The sequence below is a fragment of the Hirundo rustica genome, chromosome 4 (assembly GCF_015227805.2).
Source record: "Hirundo rustica isolate bHirRus1 chromosome 4, bHirRus1.pri.v3, whole genome shotgun sequence".
Taxonomy (NCBI): Eukaryota; Metazoa; Chordata; class Aves; order Passeriformes; family Hirundinidae; genus Hirundo; species Hirundo rustica.
In genome coordinates, this window is record NC_053453.1 from 69955381 (window position 1) to 69974382 (window position 19002).

Here is a 19002-nt window from a genome sequence, read left to right on the forward strand (position 1 = left end):
TGTGTTCAATGTCACAAACCAAGAATTAAGTTTGTTAACTGCAATGGGATGGCTCATGTAGTGTTTGCAGAATTGTGATATTAGAGCAAGGTAAATGAACCAGAACTACACATTCAAGTGTTTCAAGAATTAATTTATTCTAAACATAACCCTCGTTTTTTTAAGCAGAAAAAAAATGTAGTACCAAAAAAGAAACGTGTAAACACTTGTTCAGGGCATAATGTCGAAGGACATCAACAAATTAGATCCTGGAAAGCAACAAGCAATTACAGGAAAATGCTGAGTGCCCTCATTATTACATAAGGAAATAATTGTTGTCTAAGCTCTTTATTTTGCAATCTTCACATAGGAATTTTCCATTTTCTCCTTTGATAAGTGCGTTATCTTTGCAACCAGATGCAAGACTTTAAATACCAATTAACTGTTCTTGCTCAAAATTTTCAAAAAAGCCCACAAGAATACCTGTACTTTCATATATATGTATTTATTTATACATATTTGTACTGAAAAAGCCTAACCCCTGCTACATTTCCACCACCTTCCCTGCAGTATTCTCTTTTCCAAGAGAACAACATTTAAGTTGGATTCAACCTGGCAAGCTTTTATCTTCAGAAACACTCCTAAAAAGCCAGTGAGACACCCTTAGCAAACAAGGTCTGACTGGAGCTGGGTTTGCTGAAAAGGCTTTGTGCATTTCAACACAAATACACTGCAGTGCCCAAAACTCATTTTCTGCCTGAAATGCCATTATTTAATTAAGAGCAGCTAAACCAGAATGTCTATATAGTTACAGGCAAACTCTTAAAATTACTTACCTCAAATTTGAACCACTCAGAATTCCACTGAGGATTAAGTGATTTGGGATACACGTCTGTCTTAAATGTTGTATTTCCAAATTTCACCTAAAAATACAAACATTCAATTATCAATTACAAATATGAATTAAAAAATTTTGAAACTCATTCAATTGACATACACAAATAATTTCAAATACATATTTCAACAAATCCTTTTCTTTTCACTGAGGGGCTTTTAAAATAAATTTACATATACCAGCATCCATGTACCAGTGACACATGAAATCAATCGCTCTCTCATCCTATCATACTACTAAAATTGTTTCTTTTCCTCCTCAAAAATATCACTTATATTGGCTATTCAAAGTCACTCTGCATACTCTCCTTGTCCTCTCTAAGGAAAAATATTCTAAATGTTGATAGTTTATGACCTATTTCTCTTCTCTCTAGGATTTCTCAATCAGCTTCACAGACAATTGATGAAAAAAATACAAAAACAAACTGGATTTGAGATATGTAGAGAGAAGACTACTAAAATTGAAATATTTTCCATATTTTTATTGCTTCTTGCACCTTCAACCACATAATAACACTTCAGCAGTACCCATATGGTCTCCACAGGCATCTATTTCAGGCTAAACCCATTTGGGCTTTATGGGGGTTTTTTGTTTGCTTTTTTAAAGTGAAATTGAATTTCTGCGATGCTCCATACATCAGGAAGCCACACAGCACCATGGAAGAGCCTTTATTCCACTGCAGCTTTCACCCCAAATCTTTTACAAACACTTGCAGTCCTCTCAATGCTACCTCTCAAAAAAAATGAGCACTTCACTTCATACCAAATACTTACAAATCCTCAAAGTTACATTTTTAAATTTATTCAAGGTTCTTAAGGAAAATAATGAGTAGGCTGATCGAAAAGAAATGCTAGAGTTAGAGGTGTGTAGATTTTGACAGCTTTTATCTTCTAAAAGTCTAAATGCATTCGGGAAACTAAATTTAAGCCTGGATTTGAAAAGCGTGTAGTAACTATTTTAACACTTTTGCTCAAGAAAGTATTAAGTGACCACTTTGTACATTACATTTCAATAATAGAGTGATTATTTTGCACAGGTGCATATCCCAACCCTGAATAGATTCTGCACTTGCTTAAGTACAATAAAGTGATGTCAGCACTGGCTGTAAGGGAGCTATCAATTAAATACGAGTTCTGACTCCAGAAGCTGCCAGGATGCAACAGCCCTGAGCTCCACCCAACCCATTTTAGAAAATTATCTTAGGCATAAATCAGCTCCCTTAGAGCCCCAGGCAATTATAACTGAATTTCCCCAGTACTCCAGATGGTTCATTGAAGCCTGATAAGAGAGATAATAAAACACCACACTGCTGTCCACTGTGCAAAGTTAAAAGAACATTTATGGAAGAAATTGTAACAAAATATTCTGAGCTGGGACAAGGATCATTGTGCTCGTGCTAGTGAAGTCCCAGTTTTGCATAACTCAGGCTAAGTAAGAGCTCTTAAGTCTCTTCTCATTTTCTTTTCTAGTTCTGAGTTTATATTGCAATATTTAACAAGGAAATTTAAGGTTAGTAAACAACTAGAACCTTAACATCTGCTTTTCATTTTTATTTAAGGAAAAACACATTGTGAAGTTTTTCAGCAATCTCACAGAGAAAAATAAAACAACACTTTCAAGCCCAATTTATTTTGAAATTACTCTCACCTGCTGCATTCCCTTCCCACACATGGAAAGGGAAGTTACTTCATACTGTTCCTAAGTAACAATCCTAAAAGCAAGGCTCCCACCTGTGTATTTCCATACTCTCATCTGTGCCAAGACACTCGTGGTACTGCACGTTAACCCAGCTAAGCAAACTGATCCCAAGGAAAAGTTTATTTTCCTTTTTTGCTACGCTAGCACTTTCCTATATGAATTTCAAAAATCTACTTTGCTACACTGACAGCAGGGCTGGGAACAAGTAACCCACAGAAGAAGAGAGCTCCTTCTCCTAACACAGAGTAAAAACAGGCCAAATGAAACTCAGTGAGCTGTTTTTCCCAGCTTCCTAGCAGCAAGCATCAGAGTTGTAATTTTAAACAGGATTAACAGGCAGCCTACAAGAGATGCTTTTTAAAATTAAAGCCTGACTGGTGAAACAGCTGACAAAACAATGAAATGCGAAGTTTCACGTAATAAAATAGAATGATGTACTATTTCAGCTCCACTGAAAAGTTGAAATACATCTTCACTTTACTACCAGCTTACCCTCACATCAAGCAATGCCCTTAGAGTCTAATGTCCACCAAATTTTTAAGCACCAAATGAAACAAGGACTTACATACTCCAAATTTATCTTTATATTATCGTATTTTTCAGTGTATACCAGTCTAGAAAAGCATTCTGTCTTCCTACCTTAAACCTAGTACCGTGCCAGCCTGAACCACTCACTTGTACACCTCAACCACTATTTGTGGTACAAGACACGCATTTTCAGAGCACATTATTTTAAAACAGCTCTGATTTTTCTGAGGGTATGATTCCTGAACCTGTGGAACACTTCTGAAATGTTCTAAGTCATCCATACTGGAAAAAATGAATCAAAAAACGTAAGGGTCATGTAACAGAAATCATAAAAAGGCTTGGATTGGATAAAGCCCATCTCATTCAAACCCCTCTGCCACGGGCAGGGATGTCACCCTTTGGGTCACGTTGCTCAGAGCCCCATCCAACCTGGGCTTTAAATAATTCCACTTATTCGGCACTGCAACTTCTTTTACAATCCCTCTTGGAGAAAACCCCTGCATATTGCCTATTAACTACGTGACTGCAAAGAAGGTTGAAGTTAAATACTCTGGGTGCTACAGAGTGACTTAAACACGCAAATGATATTAAATATTTGTTAATTAAAAGCCCCCCTTGAAAATATTTTAGTATTGCAGATGTTTTAAAATGAAAGCTGCATATTTGGCCTTAAAAATAAAGATTGTACAACCTCTCATATATTCAGCGATACAACTGACTTAAAGGTGATTTTACTGCTTGTCCATCCTCCTTATAATACGCCTGTCTAATCACAGGCTAACTAGGCTAGAAACGACCCCGCAGATCACCGAGTCCAAGCTACGACCGACCACCACCAGAACAACCACACCACGGCACCGAGCGTCACGTCCAGTCCTGAACGCCTCCAGCGACGGCGACTCCGCCGCCTCCCCGTGCAGCCCGTTCCAAGGTCTGATCACCCTTTCCAAGAAGAAGCCCCTGCCGATGTCTCACCTAAAGCCGCCCCGGGGCGGCTCCGGCCGCTCTGCCCTCACCCTGCCGCTGCCGGCCGGCAGCACCGAGGCGCCGGACGGGCCCGGCAGGTGCCTCCGCAGCGCGGGCCCGGCGCGCCCCTCCCGCCGCCCCCCGCCACCAACCTCCACGAAGGCGTCGGTCAGGTCGCTGGCGCGGTCCATCACCGGCAAATGGCGCCCCGCCACGATCTTGACCTTCAGCTTCCCCGGCATCTTCTTCCTCGCCCCCCTCCTCCTCCTCCTCCCGCGGGCTGCAGGGACGGCGCGACCGCGCCTGTGCCATGGAGCGGCGGGCGCGGCGGCTGCGCATGCGCGGGGCTCCCGCGGCCGCCCCGCCCCCGGCCGGAGGGGAGCGGGAAAGGAGTGACAGGAGCGGGGAATTGCTATGGGAAGGAGCTCTTGGAGATCGTCCAGCCCGACTTCCCTGCCAAGGCAGGGTCACCCGGAGCAGGTGACATAGAAACGTGATCAGGGGGATTTGGATTTTCTCCAGAGAGAGAGAGACTCCGCGCCTTCCCTGGGCAGCTGTTCCAGGGCTCTGGCACCTTCAGTGTAAAGAAGTGCTTCCTCGTGTTGAGTTAAACTCCTTGTGCTTCACAGCCTTTGCTCCTTGTTCTGTAGCTGAGCATCAGTGAAAAGTCTGGCACCGTCCTCTTGGCACCGGTTTGAGATATTTATATACATTAATGAGATCCCCTCTCAGGCTTCTCCAGAATAGACAGGCCCGGCTCTCACTAGTGATGCTCCAGATCTCTCATCATTTTTATTCACCTCCGCGGGACCCTCTCCAGTAGCTCCTTGTTTTTCTTGCCCTGAGGAGCTCGGAACTGGGCAGAGCCCTCCAGGTGTGGCCTCACTGGGGTCCAGCAGAGGAGCAGGATCGCTTCCCTTGACCTGCTGGCCACACTTCCCGATGTGTCCCAGGATCCCACTGGCCTTCCTGGCTGCCAGGACACACTGCCGTCTTATGGTCACCTTATCACCCACCAGGACTCCCAGGTCCTTCCCCGCAGATCACCCCCAGCCTGTGCAGGTATTTGGGGCAGCATTTCCGGACCCTAAACCTGGCATTATTAAAGCCTCCCGTTATCGCCCATGCCAGGCTCTAAGATGGCGCCCGCGGCCTCGGACCGCCGCAGCTAAAAGTCGAGTTCCTATTCCTCGATGGGCCCCGCGGTGGGCGCTGCCCAGGGCAGCCTGAGCGCCGAGTCATCGATGGCCGGGGCTGCGGTCCCGGCGGCGGAGGGACGGACCGGGATCGCATCCCGCATCCCGCATCCCGCATCCCGCATCCCGGCTTGTGCCCGCTGCTGCGCCCTCGGGATGCTCTGCCTTCCCTAGTGTGAAAAGTGCATATTATATGGCTCTACGCAAGATATTTACTATATGTGTTGTGTTGTGTTAATTGTTAGTGTTGTATTAATATTTTGATAGTATAGTAAATGAAGTTTTGTAGTTAAAGTGTAGTTTTTGTATGCCAACCACAGGAAAACGTAAATCTCTCAGAGAAAAAAAGAATTTCCTACTTCCTTATCAGAAGAAACCAACTCCCCCTGCCTCTCTCAGCCTTGAGAATGCCACAGAGATTAAAGGAAAAAAGTGATACTAACCAGAGACAATTCTTTGTTTAAATAAAGTTTATGCATCATGTATAATATATATGAATATTCAACAGGCTATTGCTTTTAAGAGATAGTCCTTTGTTAGCAGGGGTCCTTCTCCAGAGCTTGTGGCTCGGGAGAGGCACCCAGACGTCTGTAACTTTGTTTTTATTGTCTCGTATTGTTCTATCTCTAAAATTGTTCCATTTTTACTCTAATTCTATTTTTATAACCATCTTATTTACTATTACTTATTTACTATTAAACTAAATTTTAAACTTTTAAAATTTTAAAACAAGTGATTGGCGTTTATCACACCTAGGAAGGAGTTGCTCCCATGAATAGCAGTTAAAAGGAAGCCTGGAGCATCCCCAGATGCTCGGTGGGAATGTCCTGTAAAGGGTTTCAATCCAACACCCCCCTGTTTGTTTGGCTTTGTTTTCTTAACCAAAAGACAAATATTTACAGTATTTGAAGGATTAAGGATAGATTACATGGAATTTAGTCATCAGAAATAGGATTTGATATGGTTCTTGCAGCCAGGTTGTAACTTGCTGATGCCTGAAAAAGCTCTTTGTTTAGGCAATAGCAGTGTGGGAGCTTGGCAAAAAGCAAAGGAGCAGGGCCGGGTGTTGGATCAGGTGTGGTTCTACAGGTGGGGTTATGGAACCGGGTTGTGTGAGATCCTGTGGGATATCGGTTGTGCTGCTGGTGTGGTCAGGAGCAGGAAAATAAAAGAACCCTTGTGTTTTGGTTAAGCGCTTGCCAGGTGTTGAGCCAAAATAGTAGATCTGCTGGGATTATTTCCCCTTCTTTCTAATCTTACAAAAAGGCTAAATAATCTTAGGGGCTGGAATGTGATACTCCAAACAGACAATATGACTGAAATGCAGCAGTGTGTGGTGCAGGAAATTAAGATACAGAGGATCTTTGGCTGGCTGTCCTCAGGCTACCTGCAGTTAGTCCCACCAACACAGCACTTTTATCTCTTGGGCTTGTTTGGAAGTTACCCTTGGAACGATCCATACTGTTGCTAATATTCATTGTATCCAAGTAAAATATAAACAGGCTAAATGCTGGTTTTTAACTCATCCATCCATGTTTAGATGGAATACTGTAACCAGACAACAGGAAAGGACCTGGAGGTGCTGGTTGACAGCAGCTGGATGTGAGCCAGCTGTGCCCTGATGGGCAAGAGGCCAATGGCATCCTGACCTGGATCAGGAATGGTGTGGCCAGCTGGACCAGAGCAGTGATTGTCCCCCTGTACCTGGCAATGGTGAGGCCTCACCATAAACCTGGCTTTCAGTTTTGGGCCCCTCAGGACGAGAAAGACCTTGAGGGGTTGGAGTGTACCCAGAGAAGGAAACGGCTTGGGAAGGGTCTGGAGCACAAGTACGATGAGAGGCAGCTGAGGGAGCTGGGGGTGTTTAACCTGGAGAAAAGGAGGTTCAGGTTGGGTAAGAATTTCTTCATGGAAAGAGTTGTCAAGCGTTGGAATGGGCTGCCCAGGGAGGTGATGGAGTCCCCATCCCTGGAGGTGTTCAGGAAATGACGGGATGTGGCACCCAGGATTCTAGTCTAGTTGACAAGGTAGTGATGGGTCACAGGTTTGACCCAGCCTTGGAGGTCTTTTTGAACCTAAACGATTCTGTGATTCTGAGACTATTCCTAACGCAGGTGTCTTGGTTTGAAAGACAGGCGGTCTGCTGGGGAAGGTGGGGATGGAGAGTATGACCCCCTCCCACCCGAATTATTATAACTTTGAAATTAAGGGACTTTCAGGCAAAGAGATGGGAAAAGGTTTAACAGTTTTCACTGGTATGCGTGTGCGTAACAAGGCGAAGAAACCACACCAACAACGGCAGCGGCACCAACCGGGAGCAGAAAAGCCGCTGAGCGCTCCCTCCCCTCGGTGCAGTTCCGCGCGCCGCCGGCAGGGGCGCTGGCAGGCTGGGATGCGGTGATCCCTCCGCGGCGGCAGGGGGCGCTGTGCCGAGAGCTCAGCCGTGGCTGATGGCGGGCGCGGGCTGCGGCGGGAGCCGGGGAGCAGCGGCCCGAGTGGCAGGGCGGGTCACCAGGGGCAGCGGGCAAGAGGCAGCAGAAGCTCGGCAGCTGTGGCAGGAGCCGCGGGGTGTCCCTGCAGGCAGGGGGTGCGTGGCTACAGTGTAGGAAATAAACCGGACACGTGGCAATGGAACGGTGGGCAGCGGCACCTGGCCCCCGAAGGCGGCCGGGAGAGGCTCCGCTGAGGGGGAAAGGGCCCCGGGTTCCGGGGTTTTCCCCTGAGGTACCCGAGCAGATGGTGAAAGGGGCCTTTTTTAGTGAGGTGGGGTGTTCATAAGGTGCCAATGTAGCGGCTGTTCCCACAAGAAGAAGGCAGCAGGACACGGAACCCAGCCGTGGTGGTGAAATCCCACAGCCTGTCTCCCTTAGGAATGCCGAGAGAGGAGGGGAGCTGGGAGCTGCACACAACCGCTTTTCCCTATCCCAAATCTCTCGCTATCGCTGCTCCAAGAGAAGACCCCCAGCTAAGTGACCGGCCAGCCGCACCCTTCCTCGCGGCAAAACCCCTTTTGTCTCTCTTAAGTACGGATCGTTGTGGTTTCTTAGCGACAGATGGGACGAAATTCCATAAGAGAAAGAAACAAAAGGAAAAAAATCCTAAACCCAGACAGCAGGACAGCTGTGAAGAGCAAAGACCCAGGAAGGAAATCGGAAGCAGAAAACATGCTACTGATGTTAAGGGTTTCGTTTAGACCAGAAATGAACTTTTTGAGCGGAATCTCCTGATCACACCTGCTTAAATGTTGTTTCGGCTCGCTTAACCAGGCAGTTATACAGCATATGAATTGAAAATTATAAGGTAGCAGTGCATCAAATACACTGTGTAGGTGTTTTAGGGCATTTGGGCCGTGGCAACAAATTAAACCAGGATTGAATAACCCACCAGAGCTGTTTGTGATGTGGATGGAGGTTACTCAGTACTGCTTCACCCTAAAAATGGGCCATTGATCCACTACACTACTTGTGAACACAACCATTCTTAGCTTCCCTGTTATAGTAAAAAACCACCGGCAGATGGGACTACAAAAAACCCTAAACATTCCCTGTTGTCCATGTTAGATACAGCATTGTTTGGCATTTTTTCATTTCTGGTGCACTGTTCTAGAGCCCAAGATTGAGGGAATGTAAAATAAATTTTGGACTTCAAACAAGTTAAAACAACACAAAAGTAAACTTTGTCGTGTGTTCTTTGTTTCTGACAAAGCTTCTGCTTATTTGCTGCTTTTGCTAACTAGCTTCACAAATGTTGCCGAGTGAACATCTCCCGTTCTCTGGGATTATGAAATACAGGGATTAATGCAATGCATATTCTTACCTTGAAAGATTTCCAAGGATCCAGCTTTTTCAATGGAAGATTGTAGTAGTCGACTAGAAATCTGAAAACACCTGGTTTGGAGAGCCAGTTCCAATGTGGTCTTCTTTCATCTGGAAAGATGAATTAAATATTATTTAATGCGTTAAGATACCTGTTTGCTGTATTAGATGTATCTTGTGGCTGAGGATTTTCTATACTGACAGAATGAGACCTGTCTTTCCATAAATTAGCGTGCTACTTCCCACATTTCCTGCCAATAGCATTCCAGTTCTCTAGGGCAGCAGAGACTTGTGAAGGGTAGCAGGAACTCAGCTGAAAGTATACTCAGACCCCTGGAATTTATAAACTACTTGAGGCTTCCAAAATAGCATTAAATTTCCATCAGTTTTAGGCAAATACAATGGATATACTGGAAGCTAAAGCTATAGTATGTACGTGCTCAGTAATATGAGTGGCAGAACTCCACAGAAAAAACTAAAGGGTGTATTTTCATAAGGAGAAAAAAAGATGTGCTATCTGACTTTGCATTTCAGTATCTAGATTATTTCTTGTTGAGGCTTTTCCCTTCTGCTTAGGAGTGATGTTTTAATAAGTCATGACAACAGAAGTCCTGTTCCAACTACTGTATGCTTAAGGAACAGCATTATCTTACTTGAGCAGGTATTGTTATCAATTAAATGGCACTGTAAGCACTAAACAGCCAAGAATATTGCTAATTACAACATTACAAGGCATCTTGTGGGGAACAGTGAGTTGTCAGAAAAACGGGAGAGTTTTTTGTGGGTGATTTTGCCACTTAAATGTAACGATCTGTTTGTCCCTTCTTTTTCTTTTTAAGTAAGATAGTTTGTGACAGACATACGTGTTGAACCCTTCTTTGGAAATTGACACTTCAAAGATAAGGTTTTCCTTGTAACTTCAGTCTGCTGACCCATCACACCAGGGTAGGTTTCAATTATATTGGTTTACCATCCTTCAAGACACAAATTAGAAGGTGGTGATCAAGGTTTTCCTCAGTTTACAGCAGGACTTGGGATATTGTTGTCTATGTCTTATCCACAGGGAAAAGTGCTTTTGCCTTGAGTTGATTTAAGTAGGAATGAATGAAAAACTTTATGGCAGGGTTTTAGTTTGTTGAAACACAGAAAAAATGCTTTTCATCACTGGTCCATAGAAGATACTGGCTCTGTTTCTGCTGCAGTTACTGTCATAAGTAGTCTTTGAAACAGGAATCTTTCAGCTGTCATCAACACAGGAAATTGCAGTGTCAGATTTTGTTTTCTGGAAAAATCCCTGTATTTCTCTGTAAAACTGAGCAAACATTTGAAATCAATCTGGCTTAAATCTGATGGACACCAATCAAAAAATATTTTGAATAATGCTCATAGGGGTTCAGTATCCAGTCATGGATCCTTAGTAAAGAACCTCTGCATCCCAGAAAAAACCCCAAACTTCCTTCTGCTTTACATGTGCTGTGATATGTGTCCAGTGCAAGGATTTGGGTGGGCAAATCCTGGGATAAGGGCAAAATCCCAGTCACTTCTGTTTATAATTACCTATAAGTATCTGATTGGCATTGCAACCTTAATCCCTCTCAACAGAGTGAAAGATGGAGTGCAATCCTGTCCCAGTAAAATCAGTAAGGTGAAAATGCCTCCCTGAAATGAGGAGGTGGGGTTCGTGACGAGCAAGGCTTCGTTAATGTGGCTTCTGATTTACACTGGAGGAGCTCACTGTAGTTAGGGCTGTTTAATCACAAGATCAGAGCAATATTAATGTCTGTTCCTATCTACTGGAACAAAATCCTGCTACCATAAGAATCTCTAATATAAATGTGGGTAAGGGAGGGATGGAAGCCTGAGCAGGATCAATTCAAACTTGAATTATGTACTTCATTTTGACTCTCAATTACCATTACCCTAACACTGCCAATTCCTCCACTAAATTACCTAATTCCATGTCTATGTGTCTTTTAAATATCCCATAATATGTATGAAAAAAGCTTATCCAATGAACTCTAATTCCAATAATGTTCAAAGAAATATTCCCATGAAGATCTAGTGAATTGAATAAAACCCAGTTGTCCTTTAAGGAAAAGAAGCCAAGAATTATTATCAGGGCTTACATTAAAGAGGATAAAAATAAAACCCTATTTCATAGTCCTAAAATTAAATTTCTGGGGTTTTTAATGTACATTTGTTTCCTGTATATCAACACATTGTATTCTTCTGAATGTGACGCTTTTCCAACAGTCTACTCGTGTCAAAATTCAGCAGTCTGGGGTTTGATCCATATCAAGCAGTTTGTAAAAATAGAGAGCCACTGAAATAATAATTAAAATTCTGTTTCTGTTTCATTATACTATTGCTATCTGAAGGTGTCTATTTCCATCTAGACTTGAAAGAAGCTGGATAAAATAAACCTTCACTAAAACAGGAATGAATGCAATTGCCCACAGGGGGAATCAAACCACTGGATCTGATGCCACGTTCTCAGCCAGTAATTTGATATCATTTCTCTTTCTCACAGTTCTGTGAGGGAAATAAGGCTGCATATGACTTGGTGCTTTTTATGAGTGGCAATGACATATTTGGGGTATCAGTTCACAGAGAATGAAACCCATGTGCACATGCTCTAGCAAAGCTACAAGCAGCAGAATAATAATAGCTGCTCAGAGTCCTTCCCATGTCCTAGTTAATTAGTCAATAGCTAGTAAATAATTTAATTAAATTGTAGTTGTAGTTGTCAGCAGCAGTATTTATACCATTAAAAAAAATGAATAGTCCTTCAGTGACACTTTCAGAATTTCTGCCTTTTTTCCTTTTAAGAGTCGAGACAAAGGAGATATTTGATTGTGTCAGTAATATGTATTACACTTCCACATTTATTAAAACAGTTATATTTGTTGGTTGTTGTGTATGCTATGTTATGTTATGTTATGTTACATTATGTTTTGTTATGTTACCTTATGACATGTTGGTATTTTCCTTTTTCCTGCCTAACTGTAATAATCAGATCATTTATTCAGGTCCCATGCCAAACCATGGACATATTGATGAATGTATATATTTATATACTGAAATTGCTGTCACGATCAAAGGTGATGATCCTACAATTTTGAAGTATTTTAATGCTTATTAAAGCCATTGTCCCTGTCTCATCAACAACTATGGCTCAGGCAGTAAGAGCACATAAGTGCTGCTCCACAGGTCAGTCTGTGCTGCCAAGGAGATTATTTTAACTGCAATAACTCCCTAAACTATCTTTAGAATAGTCTTCAAGACTTCACAAGATATGCAAGTTATTCTCTGGTGCATTAGAGGCATTAGATTGGATTCAATCCAAACCAATAAATCTTTATATTCTAAAACGTGGAGTGATTGCAGTTCTTAATAACCATGCTTTTGCTTCATGTGTTCCATTTGAAATTGACATGGTGATGTGAGTTATTAAATGTTAAAGTATTAAATATATAAAAAACTCATTAACAAAGCAAAGCATAGAAGTGTGTAGTGCCTCACATCCAGCTTCTTACAAAAGTGGAATTCAAGCTGATATCTACACAGTGATACCTATTTGTTGTCAAAACGTGATACAGAGGAGTTTGTGTGGTGCCAAGTCAAGATCCTTTGAAGAGGCTCAGGATCTGAATTCTGAGTATTCTTATCCATGGCTGATGGGTTAATGGCACAAGATGATTAATTCAAACCAAGTAAACAGTTGTTTTAAAACTATCTTTATTCCTGAATGCATTTCCACCTGAGGTCAGAAGGAAATAATCCATTCACAGACAAAGCAGAGAAGTTCAAGAACTGCAGGATAACCCCACAAACCTTAAAAAACTCTTAATTTGTCTCTTGCTGTGGGTCCATATAACTGAATTATGTACAATGGAAAGAAGATAGATGGTCTTGGTACCGATCATTCCTCATTATCCAACGGGAATTAATCCAGCTCACTTTCTTGATTATTAGCCATTTGAACAAACTCAAACTATTACCATTTTAATTCTCAAGTAACAACTCCTGTCCACTAAAAGCTGGCTAAAGGAGAAACCTGTAATCGGTCTTGTGCTTTGAGTGCTGTCTTAATTCATTCCAGGCAGAGCTGTCTTCAATGCTGCATTTGACCCTGTTAACAGAAATTTATGGGGCTTTTGAAATGCAAGGACAGTGTCTTCTGACTGCCTTCAAAGCACAGAAATTTTCATTCATCAGGCCTGTGCTGCCTTTCTCTGCTTTTATCTACGGAAGAATTATGATCATCACCTTGGAATTATTTCTTGATAGCAGCCGAGGGAGATGCTGCTTTGATTTTCTTAGCCAAGATTATTATGAACAGCATGACTTGAGAAACACTTGCTAAATAAATTGCTTAATTAGACAGGAGAATTCTGCAAAATGACTGTGCATCTTCCTAGCACCAAAGCACCTAGCAGCTGGGAAAAATCTACCAAAATTAAAAATAAACCAATACTATACCAAAACAAGGAGACACACTACTGTATTTAAGAAGTAACAAAAAAATCCCTTTCTGCAGTAGCTGAGAGTTTTCACGTACACAAGTAAATGACTGCCATCCTGTAAGAGCTGTATCCTACAATTTAGGCTCTTGGAGTAAGAAAGATCTCCACTATCTTGCTGCTATTAATATAAGGACTAAGAACAGACCATCCTTTGCTAATTTTAGCAGTCTGAAAAAGGCAAGGAGAAATAAAAATATTCCAGTACATCCACCCTCATTTTTCAACATGTTCACTTAATTTGTGTCATAATTTTACACACTAGTCTTGAGATATTTTACAGATGACTTTTCAGTAGTATGAAAACCTTCTGGGCTTCCTGCTCTTATTGCTGTGAGTGCTGAACCCTCCAGTGAAGAAATGTGTGTGATCAGTTTGCAAAGGACAACCATTCCAAGAATTTGTTACAAAACATAGCTGTGATCTATCTATGTGAGGGCCTAATTCTAAATCCAAAGAATTAACTATTACATGGAGTTTCCTGTTTTATCTGCAGCTTTCCTTTCCAGTGATTTTCCATTTATGCCAGAGATTATCTCAAAGCATTATGTTCAGTTTCAGCGCTTCAAATCAATAGATTAATCACTTCATCAGCCTTCACTTAATGCTGGAGGATTGTTTTGAAATTAAGACAGATCTAATATTGTTTTAACCTCGTTTTTGTTTGCAGGTGTGGGGAAACAGCTTGATAGCACTCATCTTCAAGTTTAAAAAAGCACAGGCTCAGATAACATTTGAAATGTTTTTCTTGAACATCTGCCACGCACAACCTTGCCTAATAAACACATGCATGTAGGGCTTGGTTTTGGTTTTTAGCTGTCTCTGAGATAAGACAACATGTGACCTACCCCAATGGAGGGGTTGTACTAGAGGTAGATTTGAATTTCTGTGTAGCCACTGGTGTGGGGTTGGTGTAGTCATAGTCCAAGAGCTGAGTTAAGGGCAAGCCCTGCTGGAAGTGTCTGGGTTATTATCCGTGAGCAGGAATTCTCATGGACACCTTGTGAAGTGTTTGACACGCACGCACACAATCTGTTTAACTGCCATGGACTATGATGCTCCTCTGAGCCGGGAATCCTTGGCGTGGTGCCTTAGATGAGATGAGATGAGATGAGAGCATGGGAGAGAACCAAGAGGCAAAATGTCTTTGGGATTGATGCTACCAAGGTGGGGAATCATTAGAAAAGCGTGGAAAGGATGATGACTCCCCCTGCCATATTTGCCTGTCCTTTGTCATTCCCATCTTCCAAGGCTTTTTTGCTCAGGGATTGTTAGATAAGCATAAAAATGGTTTCCATGGACACTTTTTGTTATCTGCTTGCAGCAGAGAAGTAACAGCTCAGTCTTTCAGATGCAGGTTTTGCAGCTGTGATCTTTCCCAGCCTCTAAGTGAGGCTGTGTTATCAGAGCAGGCTGTTAGAGAAGTTGTATTTCAAATCTCTCTGTGATACTGAGTGGCTCCCAGAGGAAAGGGAAACTTCACCTTGTAAACCAGATATGTGTCATTTTCATTTCCTCTTCATGGTGGTAGACTTCTTTTTTTCCCCCACACAGCCACTGAAAATGACTTTGTTATGTAGAAAAATTGCAATCCTTACTCACAGCTTTGTTAACTGGCAGTATCTAAATTGTGATGAGCAGGTAGCTGAAATTGGTGCAGCTAAAAAGTAATCTGGAAAAAGGATAATTCTGTTATAACCATATGATCAGATGCACAGAAGTGTCAAAACCCCTTAACTGGGGGTGGGCTGGTTGTACGTTCCAAATTGCAACAACTGAAAATGTTGGGATGCCGAATTTAAAATACAGCTCTAACATTCCTGGGAATGTCTGGTATTCCCTACAGATGTTACACTACCCAGCATTAAGAAACCTGCTATTTTTGATTCAGTCTTGAAGAGGGATTAGGATTCTGTGATTCAATTATGTTTGTTGTTTGGTTGGGGGTTTGGGGTTTTTTTCTGTATCTGTGTGTTTTTGTGGTGGTTTGTTGTTGTTTTTCAATTGAGACATTTCTTGTCGCCGTTGCTCATATTTGAAGTCTGTTTTAAGACCTCTGTGCACAATTAGAAATTTCCAGCTGGAATTCCAGTCCCAGTTTATGCCTGATTTATTTTTGCACACTAATGTTGTTTTATAGCCTAAATGTATATTTTGCCTTCAGGATACATCTGTGCAGAAACCTGTGATGAATGGCTCTGTCCACACACAGCTCTTCTGGTGGTAGATGGAACTAGCCAAGCTACAGGCTTCTCTTACAAGAGGGTGGGAATCTCCATTTACCTTATTATGCTATTATCCTTTTTCCATACCTGTTTTGTTTTTCTGGTTTGTTTTTTAATGTGTGAGACCTGAATTGGACGAGGTGTTTCAGATGAGGTCTCAACAGTGTTTGTTCTACAGTCCCCCTCCTTCTTTACCCCGTGTACCTCTGGATTTGCAGGTAGTCCCTGCTGTGACTGCCTTTTCTGATACATCCTGGGATTCCTTCTGCCTTTTTGACAAGTGTATCATATCAGTCAACCAGACAAGTTCATAAAAACAGAGTAATGCCCATTCACAGTGCAATTATAAAAACAGAGGTGCAGAAACTAAAACCTAATCTACGTGTGTTCTACGCATGCAGTACCAGTTGTGCATGAAAAAATACACTGAGAATTATCCCTCTGGGGACCTGGATTTCCTCAGCAGCCCCTGAAGGGCTGGGGAGCTCATTAGGGCAGCAGAAAGGCTCGGTGACAGGACACCGTTTCCCTCAGATCTCCACGCCAATGCGCAGCAGCGCTTGTTCTGAATACTCAATGTAGGAAAAGGTTTTAATTCTTACAGGACAACAAAACCAGGAAATTTAGCACATAGTAAAGATGGCTAAATGAATATTTTAGCAACCTTTTGAATATATACACAATGAAATATACAGTTCTCACTTCAAATTTCTGCAGAGGTGTGTTTGCAGACCTGGTGGCTTTCCACCACAGACACCAGAAATAATCTAATGCCAGATGATATCGGCGATCCACTCTTCTGTTACCAGCTGTATCCAAGAAGCAGAGGCTTCCAAAACCAGGTGAACATATTCTAATATTCCCTAAAAATATCCAGTGCGCAATAAAAAAGTTTGAAAGAAAAAAATTCCCTCCTGATTTTTGACAATTTAACTTATACTATATGAGAATGAGATTGAATCACCCTTATCTTAATTATCCTTAACTTGGTATGTGCAATGACTGCATGTATTTCTATCAGCTCTAAAATTATTCAGCCACAAAAGTTACCTAAACCGCCCAAAGCACTATTTTCTATATGCCTATCTCGGCTAAAAATGCCTTCCTTTAATTTATTCTCAATTCATTGGACATAAATTTTATTACATGAATTCTCTGTTTTGCTGATAAGGGTCATAGAAGTAATGATTAGTTTTTGGAAAAGGTTTCCATGGACTATACCTATGGAAACAGCTTATCTTATGTTTTAGATGCCTGTACTGCTTTCACTCACCTTGTGTTCACATGGAACACCTTTTCCTCACGTAAAACTGGGATTGCCTTTGGGGTTTTGTAAAAGAGGGTCACAGACAAGAGCAGTGCTTCTCCATAGCTGCTTCTGTGCCTGTTCCAGCTGTTTCTTGAACTTCAAGCCTGAGGTTCTCTGTCATGCAGCTTTTCTGTCATCCCCCCCACCCAATTCAAGTTGTGTTTCCCAATACAGTATTCAAAACCCCCAAACCCTGTACTAATCACATTTCATTTTCTAACCTTCCTCTGATCTTGATTATGGTTTCAGCAACTGCATCAAAAGTGTGCTTTGGTCTTGTATTCATGTTCTACTCTGTGATCCCTCCCATATGAAATTCTGATTTTGCAAGGCTCTTTTGACCAGGTAAAACCTCTTATTTGTGATTTTTCTATCCAAGAGAAGCCTCACTTTTTTTTTCCTTTTTTTTAATGAAAACATCCAGTGAACTATGAGGCTCAAAATTGAACAGCTAACTGAGGAAAGAATGCTGAAAAACACCACAAAGATAAAAAGGGCAAATCAAAGTACACCACAGAGGAGCAGAAGCACAGAGTACTTCTGGAATCAATTAAGGAGTTTGCTTTATAAAAGAGTAAGCAAGGGAGATATTATTACAGGGAAAATTGTTTTCACCAGAAGTTTAGGTTTTGGCATCAAATTTCATGTTAGGAAGATTTTTTTCTTCTTGGTGGAGGAAATGTAAATCCCTGACCAACAGGAAGTGAACTACCAATAAGCTGTAACCTTAAATTCATCAAGGGGATTTCTAAAGTGATTTTTTTTTTTTTTTCCATAAATTCTGAAGTTTCAGTTATCTGGGTTTGTTCTACTTCCTTCATCACACTGTGGTGCTGCCCTGTAAGAAAGGATCTGATGGAGGCTGTGTCAGAGCTGGTTTGGAGACGCTTTAAGAATCACACAGAAATTGACCTTGAACCAATGACTTTACACAACTTATTGAAGCAAAGGAAGACAATGATTTATTGAACTAGAAGTGATCGTCCTAGCGCTGCTATCTCGCAAATTCCACTTGTTCACCAATGCACAGCATTGAAGGGTTTTACATAAACACATAAATCTGGGCAATTAATCCACGAGGTGACAGTGTCATTCAATCTAATATTCTTTCGGTATTCCTGCTTTTGTGTGCTGTACTTGTGGGGTTTTACCACTTGCAGCTTCCTGTTCCCAAAGACTTGTTAACATGAGCAGGGAGTTCAGCATTCACTGAATGCTGTGGAAGCGTTTTTGTCATTTAGTCACCATAAAAAGATCAGTGGACGGCTTTTAGCCTTTCTCTTAGTAAAACATTTTGATAACATGATCAATAACTACATATTAATGGTTCCCACTGTTGCTTTTCCACTGTAAGTAGTTGCTGGTGGGGCCAGAAAGATCATTTCCTCTTTTCCTCTCTTTTTTTTTTTTTTTTTTTTTTTTTTTTTTTTTTTTTTTAAAAAAAAAAAAAAAAAAAAAAAAAAGGAGGAGGAAAGATGATTATCAGGAATGCTGTTAGAATGTAAAACACTTCTAGAGAAACTAAAAACAGATCTCTCAAGTTCCCTACTTTTTTGCATTATAATGACTTGTAGCAGACATTCAGAAAAGCTGCTGACTGGCTGCTTTGCTCCCTCTAAGCATTCCTTTAATGCTGAAGATTAAATAAATACTTTGCTACAAAGCATGAGCGAGTGATTTTTTAAAAAATATTATTGTTAGGAAGAGGGAGCTGGATTAGAAAAAAATCATTCCTCTGAGAAGTAATACCTCCAAAATAATCTTCAAATGAAAACAAACAAACAAAAAAACCCCCCACAAAACAACAAAAGAAAACCAAACTACACAAAACCAGAAAGAGTCTTAATTAGCAGAGCTAGCTGCCGTGG

General features: G+C 41.5%; 1 protein-coding gene across 30 annotated transcripts in view; it reads right to left on the reverse strand.

Moving 5' to 3' along the window:
• Positions 1–4393, reverse strand: part of C2CD5 (C2 calcium dependent domain containing 5) — a 56499-nt gene extending 52106 nt beyond the window's left edge. For 20 of the 30 annotated variants that reach the window (XM_058420477.1, XM_040061021.2, XM_040061019.2 and 17 more), the window contains exons 1-2: positions 4219–4380; positions 816–902 (exon numbers count right to left, since the gene is read on the reverse strand). In XM_058420477.1, the coding sequence (XP_058276460.1) occupies positions 816–902; positions 4219–4308 (177 nt within the window). In that variant the 5' untranslated portion in view covers positions 4309–4380. Of the gene's footprint in view, positions 1–815; positions 903–4218 lie in introns of all 30 variants that reach the window. The other 10 variants (XM_040061028.2, XM_040061025.2, XM_040061013.2 and 7 more) reach the window with 2 other exon arrangements.
• Between the last annotated feature and the right edge of the window lie 14609 nt (positions 4394–19002).